Here is a 13136-nt window from a genome sequence, read left to right on the forward strand (position 1 = left end):
AAGGAACGTTTGGGGCTCTCTGCTGGAACTGCTACCTCCCCGACCCGACCACGGATAAGCGGGAGAAGATGGATGGATGGATGGGATCGATAAAGTATCTATCTATCTATCCACCTAAAGTGCTCTGATTCCTAAACGTTAAGAGTGTGTGGTGTACAGTAGGTCATGTCCTTTATGGAACAATAATCTCCTCTTAACTGTGAGCAAACCATTTACCAACAAAGCCTGGGAGGACAAAGGTAATACAACTCTTCAGGACATTCATCGGGAGGATGATATGCTTGACTTTCAGAAACTGCTCTCTCAATACAATGTTGAATCTCTTTTCTTTGACTTTAACATAAGGTCTGCCTGTAAAGCCTATGGGGTTCCATTTGGGTCAGATTTGAAAGACCACCCTATTCTGAGTTGGGTGCAGAGTGCTCCTTAACGAGTCATTTATATATAACAATCTTAACTCTCAGAAAGATATGCCTACATAAGGGCATGAAAGCATGGGATAGGGAAATATCCAATTTGGGACAAGAATCGGATTGGGATGCACTTAAAGTTACGGGTGCTTCAAAAAACCCAAAACATTAGTATTCTGGATATGTCTGAAATGGTCATAGAGCAGATAGAATGGGATTGGTACCTGACCCTCATTGTTCATGTTAGATGGAGGGTAGGATAGGATCAATCTAAATGTTTTTTGCAACCTGTTTTGTATTATGTTGTGATTTGTTGGTTGATGGTGTTGCAATACAAAATGTATGATAAAAAAAAGCTGCATTTAACTTTCATCTTCAATGTGTTAACCCAAACATCATCTTAATGAATTGCTGGATATATGAGATGGATCACAGCAGTTGTAGCTATTATTAGATTCAAAGTTATGTGGAGCTTCTTCCTTTGTGATACCGTGTAACCTGCTGGTGTAGTAAACATTTGTTTTGATCAGACCTTCCATGTGTAGAGCGTACCTGGTTACTGAGGCTGACAGACAGCTTGTTGAAGGACACAGGGTGAGGACAGTCGGCTCGGAGGAACACCTTCAGCTGGACAGGCTGGTCCACGTGGAAACTGGGAGAGTGGAACCTGGCCTTACACTGGACTGGAGTCAGGAGGAGAGACAACATCCTCTCAGCACAATCATTATACCAGATGTTTGGAAAGAAAAGATATCGCACTACTTTTTGGGAATGTGTGCCACACTAAAATAGTTTTAGGAGATTTATTATCGACCTCAGGCAATTGTTTGCAGTTTGTATTACATTATAATGATCTTAAAGCAGTGGTTTCTTAAGCAATAGCAGACATTTGGGGTTCCTGTGAGTGGTTGGTTGAGTGTACTCACTGAATGGGATATAATCCTGCACTTCGATAGTTAATTCATTGGATCCGGCCAGGGCCATGCGGTCGTTCCACAGCGAGCGGGCTGCAGTGACGGAGGAGGGGTCACACTCCGGCTCAGCCTCAGGGACCTCGTTCTGGAACAAAGACTAGGATCAACAAGTGCTCTGCTGTGTGGGCCACAGAATTCAATGAGCAGAGTACTGGTAAACAAGGGTGATAAACGGGGGGTTATTTCAAAGGCAAGGAAAACAGAAATCACAAGCGTATACAAGTGTTCAGCCACACTGTATGACACCATGTATTCTGCATCCATTCTCAGTTGGTTTGATCCTAAACAGAGCAAGTAATAAACCACTTGAACTATTTAGATGGCTCCACAGATCCTATCAATCAATCAATCAATCAATCAATCAATCAGTAAGAGCACTGTCTCTGACTTTCTATCTCCTCAACCTCGCATACTAGATACTGTGCCAGTCTCCATTCTTTAGGTTCTTTTTTAGAGACATGTAAACAGTTTAAGGCTTTACATACTCACATACCTATTGGTAGGAAATAGCTACAATTATTCATTGACAGTGACAATTTAACTTTACAATAACTTGTATGACGGTTTCACATGATATTCCTGTAACGGCTAACTTCAAAAGTCAACTTTATTGTCAATCTTTCCGTTTGTGTATACAGACAGAGAGATCTAAATACAAGCGTAATGATAGAATGAGGTCCACAGTTCCTGCATGCTCACAGCCTCCCCCCACCGCAACATGGTGCTGTGTCTCAGTGCCTGAATGAGCATGTTGTGTTGAGCTCTTCTACTCACCTTCAGGACTTTGAGGAGGTTCTTCTCAATCCTCAACTTCTGTTCCTCCTTCAAGGTTGAAGCTGCAAGAGAGAATGACTCAACCATCACCTCTTCCACCTAATGCCATTACATTGCTGTCAGGTCCTTTTCAGACTCAGAATACTTTATCGTCCATGAAATGGACATCAAATGGACATTTGTCTCAGGCACTGGCAAATGAAAACAACCTTTACTGTACACAGTACAACATTGTGTGAGTGGTATGTTCTTCCACTGGCTTGTGGTCCACTTAAATATCAGTTGTATTATAAAATAATGAGTTGAATATAAATTAAAATGAGGTGATGGTGGTTCTTTTGTTCTAAATACATGTGTATTCTATGTTTTCAGAGATAATTCTCCAGGGATCTCAACTTCTTCTGATCAACTAAATCAATCATTCATGATTCCACAGGACCAAGAATGACTTCTTTTGTCATTTACTTGTTCTTGAAAAATGTTCTTCTGTTTTTTCACTAATGACATGGCATGTGCTTGTATGTCCCACATTGTACCTGTGGTTTTACAGTTTCATTTGAATGTTCTCCTGTATCCTATCTCCTCGATCTTCTTGTCTTTCTTCTTTACTAATGATTGTGATGTATTGTGCTCTTAGGGTGCCTATTATCATCTGGCTGGGGACAACAGCTGGAAATCAGCCATGTTGGCTAAAGCTGCTGTTTTTGTTACAGTTCATTAATGGGGACTGTCCATGAAACCATAAACTAAACTAATAAGATAAAGAAATATCATGATAAATCCTTGTTGTATGATTTACACACATGTTGCATCGCTAAACGTTTCAACCAAAAACAGGTGAGGTTAGAAAAGCCTGGTCAAAATGTGCATTAGCTTCATGGCAGCAGAGATGAACAACGCCTTACCCCGGCCCAGCAGCTCCATGCAGTATATGATGTAGTCTTTAACACTGGCCATCAGATAAGCACAGCGCAGCGCTGTGGTCAGGATGGCGCTCAGGAGGGCCCACCATCGCTCTGTGCGGTAGTCACACATCACATAGTCCAGCAGCCTGCAACACACACACACACACTCAGATGTCTTGCTCACAAACACACGTTAAGGAAACAACCTACCTAGTGCTGTTTGCAAAATACATCTCCAGACTGGCTCATCGCTTACAACCATCCACACGTGCATGCATGGCTATACTTCAGGTGTAGCGTCACTGCAAGCTCTTACTTTAGGGATTTGGTGTAGTCTTTAGCATGGTAGTATTCCTCTCCCATCTGCACCACTACAAAATAAACAAAGTTAAGGTTAAAACAAAACCAGGGCAACAATGTAATGATCAAAAAGGATGCTTTGATGAGCTCACTTTATCAGACTGCATCCACATAATGTGAGAAATGTTCACATGTTACACCAAAGCATCAGCATGTCTACCTGATCAGTGAATGCACTGATGAACTCACAACAGCAGATACCAGCAGTCAAATGAAGACACTTCAATGACTGGAGGCACTGAGGGAGCTCCATGATACTCACTGAGATGACTCTTCATCCGGGGGCACTTGTACTTCTTAAACTGGGCGACAGCATTACTGAGGAGTGCTATAATCAGCTCCTATTGGGCAGAGACATGGAGGAGCATCTTCAATACAGCAGTAGCACATAATGAATCTGAGCTGTGGTGACAAAGATACAATATGTGTATTTTTGAAGACAGAGGAGCCTTTTGCTCCCTAGGTTTCTCCTAATGAAAACATTGCTACTACCATACTTTCTACAATCAAAGCACAACACTGACCACCTTTCAATCATTTTAAACTTAGTAACTCACACAGAATTTCAAGTTTTGTTGTAAGAATTCTGTGTATTGGTATAAAAAGCCACTGTGTGCAGGATTTCAGAAATGTTACTTTGGCGCTCCCCAGTGCAAAAAAGAAACAAGATGCTTTTGAACTAACATTGTTGCAGAAAGTGCACACATTTCACAGGGATTGAAACACCACCAGAAGATGCTAAAATGACATATAGTCAGATAGATAGATAGACAGACAGATAGTGCCAGTGGTTTGAAATGTTCTAACTGAAGGCATGAAGAATAGGGAAGCAGTGAGCTACATTATGGCCACAGCTGTGTGCTCTTACAGAGTGTGGCACATCTCTCTCTTTCATCTGCTGGGCCAGAATCCCCGTCTTCTCCTTCTCGGCATCTGGAGGATCAATACCTGGAGATACAAAAAAGCAGGAGCCATTAGCCGTAAAATTCTAACACAGTGTGTTTGGTGTGTGTGTGTGTGTGTGTGTATGTGTGTGTACGTACTCTGGTGTCCTTGTCTCCATGCTCTCTGGCCGTAGAAGTCCAGTCCCCCACTCTGGGTGTCCACTGGTTCAGGGCTGGGAAGACTCGCCTGGAACAACCAGTTTCAAAGTTTCAAGAAAACTTTATTGTCATAAGCAATTCAAATCTTAATCTCAATTTTCACACAGCTATTTCTGTCACTCCATATGTTCAACATGATGTATCCATGACAGCTGGCTGTGTGCAGCAGGTATGAACCCTCTGATGGGCAGTCACAGCAGCTGTCTCACCTGACAGAGCTGCTGGGCCAGCTGTTTGCGGTCCTGGCTGTAACAGGCCGCCTGCTGGTAGTAGAAGCCAGGGTTCTGGGTCTGGATTGCTGTCAGACCCAGCTTTATGGCTTCATCAAAGAGCTCGCCAAACGACTGGAACCTGTGGAAAGCAAAGAGGAACAAACAGACAGGGTTAGGGTTAAGACATACAGGCTCCCAGTGGAGAGAGACGTATTCAGATGTTTTACTTCAGTGAAAGTACCCATACCAAATGTTACGAAGACAACAAGTTTATGTCCAACAATCAAAATGTAAGTGAAAGTACAGAAGTTTTGGCATCAAACTATACTTATTACCAGGGTAAAAGTATCTTATGCATAATGACCCATTTCAGAATCATATTAAATGACTGGATAATGATTACTGGTGCATTAACCTGTTCATCACAGCTGGGAAATGTGGAGCTAATGTTAATTACTTAATAGACGCTTTCACACCAAGTACTTTGCTGTACTTAGTTCCCAGTACTTAGTTCTGATGAACTTAGTTCATCAGAACTAAAGAGCAGATTCGTGGGGAAGGATTAGGCAAATGAAGCCGCTGACGTCACTTCTTCTTCTGCTGCTTGGGTTTACTCCACCGCGCCCATGTTTGTTTTTGTGTTGCCATAAGTTAGTCTCTCTGCGTTTGTGCGCTGGGCTAATGCTAATAATGCTTATGCCAGCAAATAAAATGGCGGCTTCACAAAACTTTTCCGAGTTTCACGGGGCGTGGTTTGCAATCCGCCCAGCCAATCAGAAATGGGAACCTTTTTCTCCCATGAAAGTACCTGCTCTCTAGCAGGGACTAAAAAGGGGATGAAAAGGTTCTCATGAACTAAGTTCTAGTTCCGGATTTTTTTGGTGTGAACGCAAAATGTCAAGAACTATCGGAACTATACTGGGAAAAGTACTCCGGTGTGAAAGCGCCTTATGAGACACTAAAAAATGAAATTGCCCAGATTTTTTTTAAATAACATTATATTGGTAGGTAAGTGATTCAAACATATGATTATTCCGGGAGCTCGTGCATATTCAGATGTCCTTGTAGTTGTTTTATCAGTGCTTTTATTTTGTATAAACAACAACAGGACTTCCGGTTGTGTTCTGGATAACTTCACACTTCACAGAGCTTGATTAGGGTTAGTCCCATCGCCATCCCACACACCCAGCACGAATTGTGGAAAGTGAAATCTTTCCGGGAAAAGAGTGAGTGTGGGAATGTGTTATTGGGAGGTAAATAAACACACTTACAGCACATAAAAAAACACCAAGGCTGGGGCATCCTCAGCAACGTGCGTAACTCCTGCTTTATTGTTTAAAGGTCCCATGTCATGCTTTTCTGGTTATTACTCGTCCCCTTGTGTGTTATGAAGCTTTTTCTGCATGTAAACGGTCTGCAGATTCACAAACCCTCAAAGTACACCCTGTAGCGAGTAAAACTCTAAAGGCCCTGACGCACCAAGCAGTCACCAGAGAATTCGCCGACGCCGACTGTTGCGTCGCCGTGTTCTCCTGCGTCTTGGCCATGTGTCGCACTGGAACACACCGCAAAGACGGAGCTCCAACAAGCCGTTAAGGACAGAGAGTGAATACACATACTATACAGAGATGCTGTATGAGAAACCAATGTGAGTTTGGAAAATTAAACAATATAAATCTATTCTAGTAGACCTCAACAATGGAATTATGATCAGTAGAAATGGCCATGACATGGGACCTTTAAGAAAGATTTGTTTTAAATGCAGCAAGGTAGATAGAACCTATTTATTCAATGTTTAGTTTCTATCATTTCTAATAAAGTATATTCCAGTATGTATCCTCACTGTTTAGACATCCATGCAGAGTGCTCGAAGGCCAGCTCAGCGCTGCCGATCTTCTTCTTGCACAGGTCGATGTGCTTCCTGAACTGAGCGATGGCATCTAGAGGAGTGTTGTGCTGGAAACACAGGCGGCAGATCTGAAGAGAGAGAGACAAAAAAGGTGATTAACGCTCAGTAACAAAAGACTTCCAACTGGTTTGGGCTGAATCCTTAACTGTTCCAATCATGAGACACGAAGCCCCCAAGTTGAATCACATTCTTTGTGTCAAATCATTTTCCTACAGACGGTCCAAAACGTACCTTATAGTTGATGAATCCAGCCATAGTTTTGATCTCCAACATGTTGGTCTCGTGGGCCCGGAGCTCATGAACCAGACTGTATGCAGTTCTGTAGTACCTAAACACACAAACAATCATTCAACACTTTGTTTGAGGGCTTGGAGTCTGTCGTATTACATGTGCAATACAAACCTCACAATTAATAAGAGAAAGAGGGACAGCTAGGATAAACCATACAGGTCAAACAATTAAGATATATATTAGCCAGGATCCTTTCAAATTGTATTTTAAGTAGGAAGCCACAGTTCCTTTTATATTTTCAGTTAAGACAACAAACAGGGAAACTGGATTTGTTTGAATTCAACCCGCCTTTGATAAGTGTGATGTCTCATCGATTCCTATCCGGAACTGATCGCAACCAACACCAAAGAACAGTCCATCATTCATTTATAGGCTCAGACTTACTTGAGAGCATTCTGGGTGTCCTGTTTCAGCTCACTGAGGAAGGCGATTTTAAACTGGTGTCTGACAAACAGCAGCTGGGAACATCAAAGGGGGACAAAAGAGAAACAAGGACTCTGTGAGGAGCGGGCTTTTCAGAACAGCTCAGTGTGGTGCAGTGATGATGTATATTTGCTGTCCGACCCAGAAGTTAGCATCACTTTAAGTGAAGGGCTCCCTTCGCGATGGGATTTTTCCATTGTATATTGCAGAAAATAAGCTCTGTGGCAGACACATGCTTATGAAACTTACACCTATAGAGTTCATCAGGAGAGTCTCCACATATTAAATAACTACTTTTATCATTTTTGAAGCAAAAATGCAATAAAAAGCAGTAAAAAGCTTTTGCAATGTCCTAAATTAACTACATCATGCTAAGCTAAAGGAGGCTAATGTTTGGCATGATGACGTTCAGTAGTCTTACAGTATTTAGGCACTTCTTCACAGCCACTGTTTTTTAAGACATATAGAAGCTTTGAAAATACAACAGCCGGGTAATTACTGGTGTATTTTATGAAAATCTCTTCAGCTTGTGTTTACCACAGACCTTATTTTAGGCATCTTACTATAAAGAGCGTTCAATACAGTTGACTTTGAGCAGGGAACTAGATGAAAAAATATGCTAACCTGTAGAAACTGTAGTTACATCTGCTCTAGTTGGGTTGCACTGTTACCTGATGTGTTGTCTTGTTGAGGAACTCTTTATGGGATTTGACTCGGCGGATCTCAGTGTAGTAGTATGTCTGAGAGTGTTCATAGAAAGCATTCTCCAACCTGCAGAATTACAGGGACGATCACATTAACACACACATCATCTGGAAGAAATGTTCCCGTTTTGTATTTGCTGCACCTGTTAGACATGCATCTCCTTGTGTGAAGACTGCACAAAGGTTAATGGACTATTGGTTTCACAATATGAATAAGAATGCATTTAGAAAATATATTTACATCACTGTGTGGCAAATGTTTGCAAAATTGAAAATCCACGAATGCATTGTTTCCCACTGTTATGGTTTTCTCAGCTAAGCTCTTCAATTAAAAACACCATTTCCATTGAATTCAAGTGGAGAGCCATTTGGATGATTTCTCATACATTGAAAAATATGTATTCATATGGCATTAGTGAGATGGCAACTACCTTATGATGTAGCCCACTAAGTGGTCGGTGTGTGGCAGCACGAACAGACTCTTGCCGGACAGATCACAGGCGTTACAAAGAGTCGCTGCCCTCTCTGAAGCCACCAGGTCCTCTCCTGGGCAGGAACACAAGGGGTGTAACATAGATGAGAAGCTGTCAAGTTGCTGTGCAGGCTGTGGCTCAGGAAGTAGAGTGGTCAGTGGTTCAACCCCTGGCTCCTGTGGTTAATATTTGAGCATGGGCAAGATACTAAACCCCAAATAGATCCCTAAGGCATGGCTAGCAGTGTGTGGGCAAATGCTCTCTTGTGGTGCAAAAGAGCTTTGATTGGTCTCAAAGATATACAAGTGTTCTATAAGTACAGCGTAGAAATGCAGTCATTTAACATTAGCCGCCTAATGTCTAAAGCTTCATCAGTTATAATGATATGATTCACAAGAGGTTATGCTGAGTTTTGAGATCATTACAGAGCTGATCAAATGTTTGAGTTTTTCAGAACACATTGGAGCCTCGTTAATGAAATGTACCAGACATTATTGTACTGCTCCCGCCAGAAAGGAAAGCAGGGAAACACAATATTTACCCTACCATTGCATTGGAAAAAACAAGGCAACATATTCAATTGAACCATTTCAAGTGCACTCTATTCCATGTATTCTGTGTTTGCTGTTGTTTGCTGTTGTGCTAGCTTCTCCCCTTTCCCTTTCTACCTCTCCTGTGCTCTGCACTCTACTAGCAGAGGCTGTCGTTGCCAATATTAGCTGCTCTTTCTGACAATGTTGATCTGAAGAATGGCCATGCAGGCTGGCATTGAGGCTGATGGGAGAAGCAGTGACTTAAAGCAGGAAAGAGAAAAAGAGCAAAAGTAGGTATGTTTACCTGGAGGTAGAGGAGTTTTCTTCTGGATCAGAACTACAGCCACCTTGGTGTTCCTGCCCTGAAGGCTGGTCCTAAAGACAACACAGATGACTGCAGATAAATGTGCTGCTGTTATGTTTCTGCTAGGGGTGTGAAGAGATGACCTGCAGGATAGTGTCCATTCCCAATGCTTTTCTTGTACACTATATCCCAGGTTTTAAAGCTATAAGTCATTGAATAAAGTGGAATTACAAACATCTTTAACAATGCTACAACAACAGTCTTCTGGCAGAGATGCATTACCTAGCATTTATCCAAAGTTATTACTTTGTCAACATAATAAGTGTAAGTGGATGATGGTAAGCCTGATCAAACAGAAGCCTGAGGCATCAACCAGCACTCTAACCCTAGTCACCCATTAACATCCTTTCTAAAAACTAAAATAATGTTCACCTACCTTACAATCTCCACTTTAGTGGCACATTCAGATTGTTTCTCTTTCCATGTTGGGTCGTCCCAGTCCAGCTCGTAGAACAGAACAACCAGAGCTGGTACCAGGTTCAGGTGTTTATGCATCCATCCTGTTTTCAGGATGCCTTTAGGGATGTACCACTCATAGGATGTCCGCTACACAGACAGACAGAGAACAACTGGTAAAGATACATACTGAACAGACTGCAGCGCTTATCTCACATGGGGACTTCACAACTGGATTTATTTGGTGTTTTTCCAACATCTTAGTTAAAACTGAAACACTTAGGCCCCGGCCACACGAGGACGATAACGGTCGTATCTGCTACAGTTCACTATCAGATAGACGGTTCGGCCACACGAGGCCGACATGGAAACGCAGAAAACGATAACGGGTCCCAAGGTGGGTAGATCTGCAAACGAAACGCTCTGGGGGGGCAAACGGCTCCGTGTTTACGCCTATACGATCATGTCCTGATAACGTTGAAGCAATAGCCCCGCCTCTCCTGCTCAGAGATCAGCTGCCGGGCTGTCAGAAGAGGGGGAGGAAAAGAGAGGCTCCGTTTTTTATTCTTATTTTATTATATAGAGTCGTTATTCATTTGTTTTAAAGCTCAATGAATAACAAAGAAGACCTTTGACCGGCACTTTTCTAATTTTGTCCGGAAGATTTCAACTTTAACGGACGGCGAAAAAAAATCTAACTGAAACTCTGCTGCACGGCCTCCTCGTCCCTTGGAAGAGGCGGAGAGGTGGGTGTTTGTTTGTCATCTGCTGGTGGACTAACCGGAGAGATTTAGAGTAGGAGCAAACGCTTGCCCCGGGGAGGGAGAAAAAGAGCCAGACCGTCCATAGCGGAGAATAAACAGAAGGGCGACCATGACAACCATGAGCGGGAAGTCTTCTTCACTGCTTTTGTGGCAGTAGTACAGCGCCACTTACAGGCCCGGCATATGTACTACAGCGTCTCCAGCGCTTTCGAGCGGTCTCGTGTGAACGGACCATAGACTGTATATATAAATGGACGTAGGGTCAGTGACGTCACCCATAGGATTCTGCAGAGTTGCCGAGAAGCCCTTATTAGGCGGAGTCGGCCACTAACGGCTCGACACTGACGTCAGAGTTCAACTCCCGCCAACTGCCTGTTGCGTGTGGACGGAAGACTTTTTTGATATCAATTTCGGTCCGTTTGCGTTATTGTCCTCGTGTGGCTCCAGCCTAAGTTCATTGATACAAAAATGATCTCCTACTGTTTTGATAGTAAATTCATAATTTAAGTATTTTCGATAAAGGAAATAATTTGTTTTTTGCACCCTTAATCTTAACACAGATGGAGATGATTCGCAAGTAAGCAAATAAATGTTATACTGTAAGTTGAGTTTGTTGGGATATTTTATTGTGTTTTTAAGTACATGGATTACAGAATCCAAAACAGGATTATTGCCCAGCACGTTTACACATACAATAAATTAGATTTTGTATATAACGATGCATACACAAACACAGTAAGAGGAATTTGTTTGTAAAATAAGGAAAAAAACTCTTATCTCCATCTACTGCTCACCTTAGTGCGACATTTGGGGTATTCATGGTCTCCTGGGAGGACTTTGAAAGAGATGGGAACTCTGTCAGCTCGCCGGTTGACGCAGAAGGCGTCCCAGATGGCCCGGTGCACGGCATTATAAACCACATCCAGACCGGTTAGAGCCACGAAGGCCATGGGACGACAACATAGCTCTGGAGGAAGCTCCCACTGGGAACCTGCCATCATGATGGGTTATCAATGGATCCACCTACACAGGACAAAACAACATTACTGTAAAAGAAAAATATTTTATGAGATGATCTTACTGTACTGAATACAAAGCTACAGCATGTTAGAAATGTCTATTAAATGAGCTTAGAGATGTTCTAAAAATAATTGGGATGTTTTTCAGTTTATATATTTAAGGGATAACAAGTAGTTATTACATAATATACTTTTTTTTCCAAATAAAAAAAAGCGTTATTGTCAATTGCACACAGCTCCACCAACAACGCAACATACAGAAAACACAATTTTTTACAAAAAAAGGGGGGGTACAATTATCAAAAAGGGAATTTCAAAACAAAGTTGTCATTGAACCACCAACATGAACAGCAGATCACCCTGCAGGTCACAAGACTTAAAGCTTAGCATTAGCTGAGCTAAGAGCTAGGTAGCTGCTAATGGTGACAGGTGAATTGTTTACATCCTGTTAAACCCAAGCTCACTGGGATTTACAAATTATATGACACGGACACTTATATTAGCTAATCAAAATTAGAGTGACACATTTTTTTTGTTGGCAAAGTAAATACAGAAGCCGTTAGGAAGAAAAGCGGAAGTGGAATAACCCGACTCGGCTAACGCTACTAGCCTCAATAAAAACGATACATCAAACAACATGACGTTACCTCAGGTGCATTACTTCAAAGGACTGGTAATGGGGTTAGGTACAGCTAACTCGGTAGAGTTAGCTAGCTGCACTTCATAGGCGGTTGGGATGTGCTGTTGTTCAAAGTAAACGCTAGCAAGAGAGGTTAGCTGTGGGTGAGGTTAAAGTGTAACTGGCAAATGCCCGTTTAGCTTCAGGCCTCCTGGCCTAGTTCCACCCAGGTCCCAACGATGGGCAACGTCCCACGGCTATGTCAATCACCGACTTGCCACATTAGACAGAAGCACAAAATAATAGTTAGCTCATCTAGAAGCTGTTGATGAAGCAACAACAACTAGCTTGTTAGCTATCGGTGACGGACCTTTAATAACACCTCCGGTTCTGCTTTTCAAAATAAAGCACTCACTGACAAACGTCATTATTTGCAGATGACAGTCAGTACATTATCTTTAAACAAAGAAGGCAGTGAAAAACGACTCAAAATAATTTGGAGAATAATTAAGACTAATAATGATCAAAATAATATTCCTCCAGCTCGACACAGCTTCCATGAAGAATACAAATCAATCTAAACCAGAAATATAGAGAATATAGGCCTAATAACAATAAATAATAAAATATACATGCATAACCTATATAAGTAAAAATGTGGATATTGTATTGCGATATAAAACAACAGCAAATATGTAAAAACATGTACAGTAGTATTGCAATGTATGGTTTATGTGATTTAGTTTTGATAACATATGAGATGTGTTTCATGTTTATCAGTTATTTTTAAATTATTATGACATAGTATTGCAGAGTTTTGATAATTGCACAAGTTATTGTAAGTAAAGTCCGTATTTCACAGTTTGGTGTGGGTTTATGGCTGCTTAGGGGGGGAGTCCAATG

General features: G+C 41.8%; 1 protein-coding gene across 1 annotated transcript in view; it reads right to left on the reverse strand.

Annotated features, from left to right (window-relative positions):
* The window catches only part of trappc11 (trafficking protein particle complex subunit 11), a 15285-nt gene extending 2671 nt beyond the window's left edge, over positions 1 to 12614 (reverse strand). Inside the window, exons 1-18 of the mRNA XM_010781016.1 lie at positions 12262 to 12614; positions 11390 to 11618; positions 9812 to 9981; positions 9376 to 9446; positions 8497 to 8611; positions 8033 to 8132; positions 7323 to 7396; positions 6879 to 6975; positions 6582 to 6715; positions 4736 to 4877; positions 4467 to 4554; positions 4292 to 4371; positions 3686 to 3764; positions 3380 to 3434; positions 3064 to 3209; positions 2159 to 2220; positions 1337 to 1469; positions 963 to 1093 (exon numbers count right to left, since the gene is read on the reverse strand). Coding sequence (XP_010779318.1) covers positions 963 to 1093; positions 1337 to 1469; positions 2159 to 2220; positions 3064 to 3209; positions 3380 to 3434; positions 3686 to 3764; positions 4292 to 4371; positions 4467 to 4554; positions 4736 to 4877; positions 6582 to 6715; positions 6879 to 6975; positions 7323 to 7396; positions 8033 to 8132; positions 8497 to 8611; positions 9376 to 9446; positions 9812 to 9981; positions 11390 to 11596 — 1884 coding nt within the window. The 5' untranslated portion in view covers positions 11597 to 11618; positions 12262 to 12614. The remainder of the gene's footprint in view (positions 1 to 962; positions 1094 to 1336; positions 1470 to 2158; positions 2221 to 3063; positions 3210 to 3379; positions 3435 to 3685; positions 3765 to 4291; positions 4372 to 4466; positions 4555 to 4735; positions 4878 to 6581; positions 6716 to 6878; positions 6976 to 7322; positions 7397 to 8032; positions 8133 to 8496; positions 8612 to 9375; positions 9447 to 9811; positions 9982 to 11389; positions 11619 to 12261) is intronic.
* Between the last annotated feature and the right edge of the window lie 522 nt (positions 12615 to 13136).

Source organism: Notothenia coriiceps, unplaced genomic scaffold (assembly GCF_000735185.1).
Source record: "Notothenia coriiceps isolate Sejong01 unplaced genomic scaffold, NC01 NC01_scaffold00022444, whole genome shotgun sequence".
In the NCBI taxonomy this organism is placed as follows: Eukaryota; Metazoa; Chordata; class Actinopteri; order Perciformes; family Nototheniidae; genus Notothenia; species Notothenia coriiceps.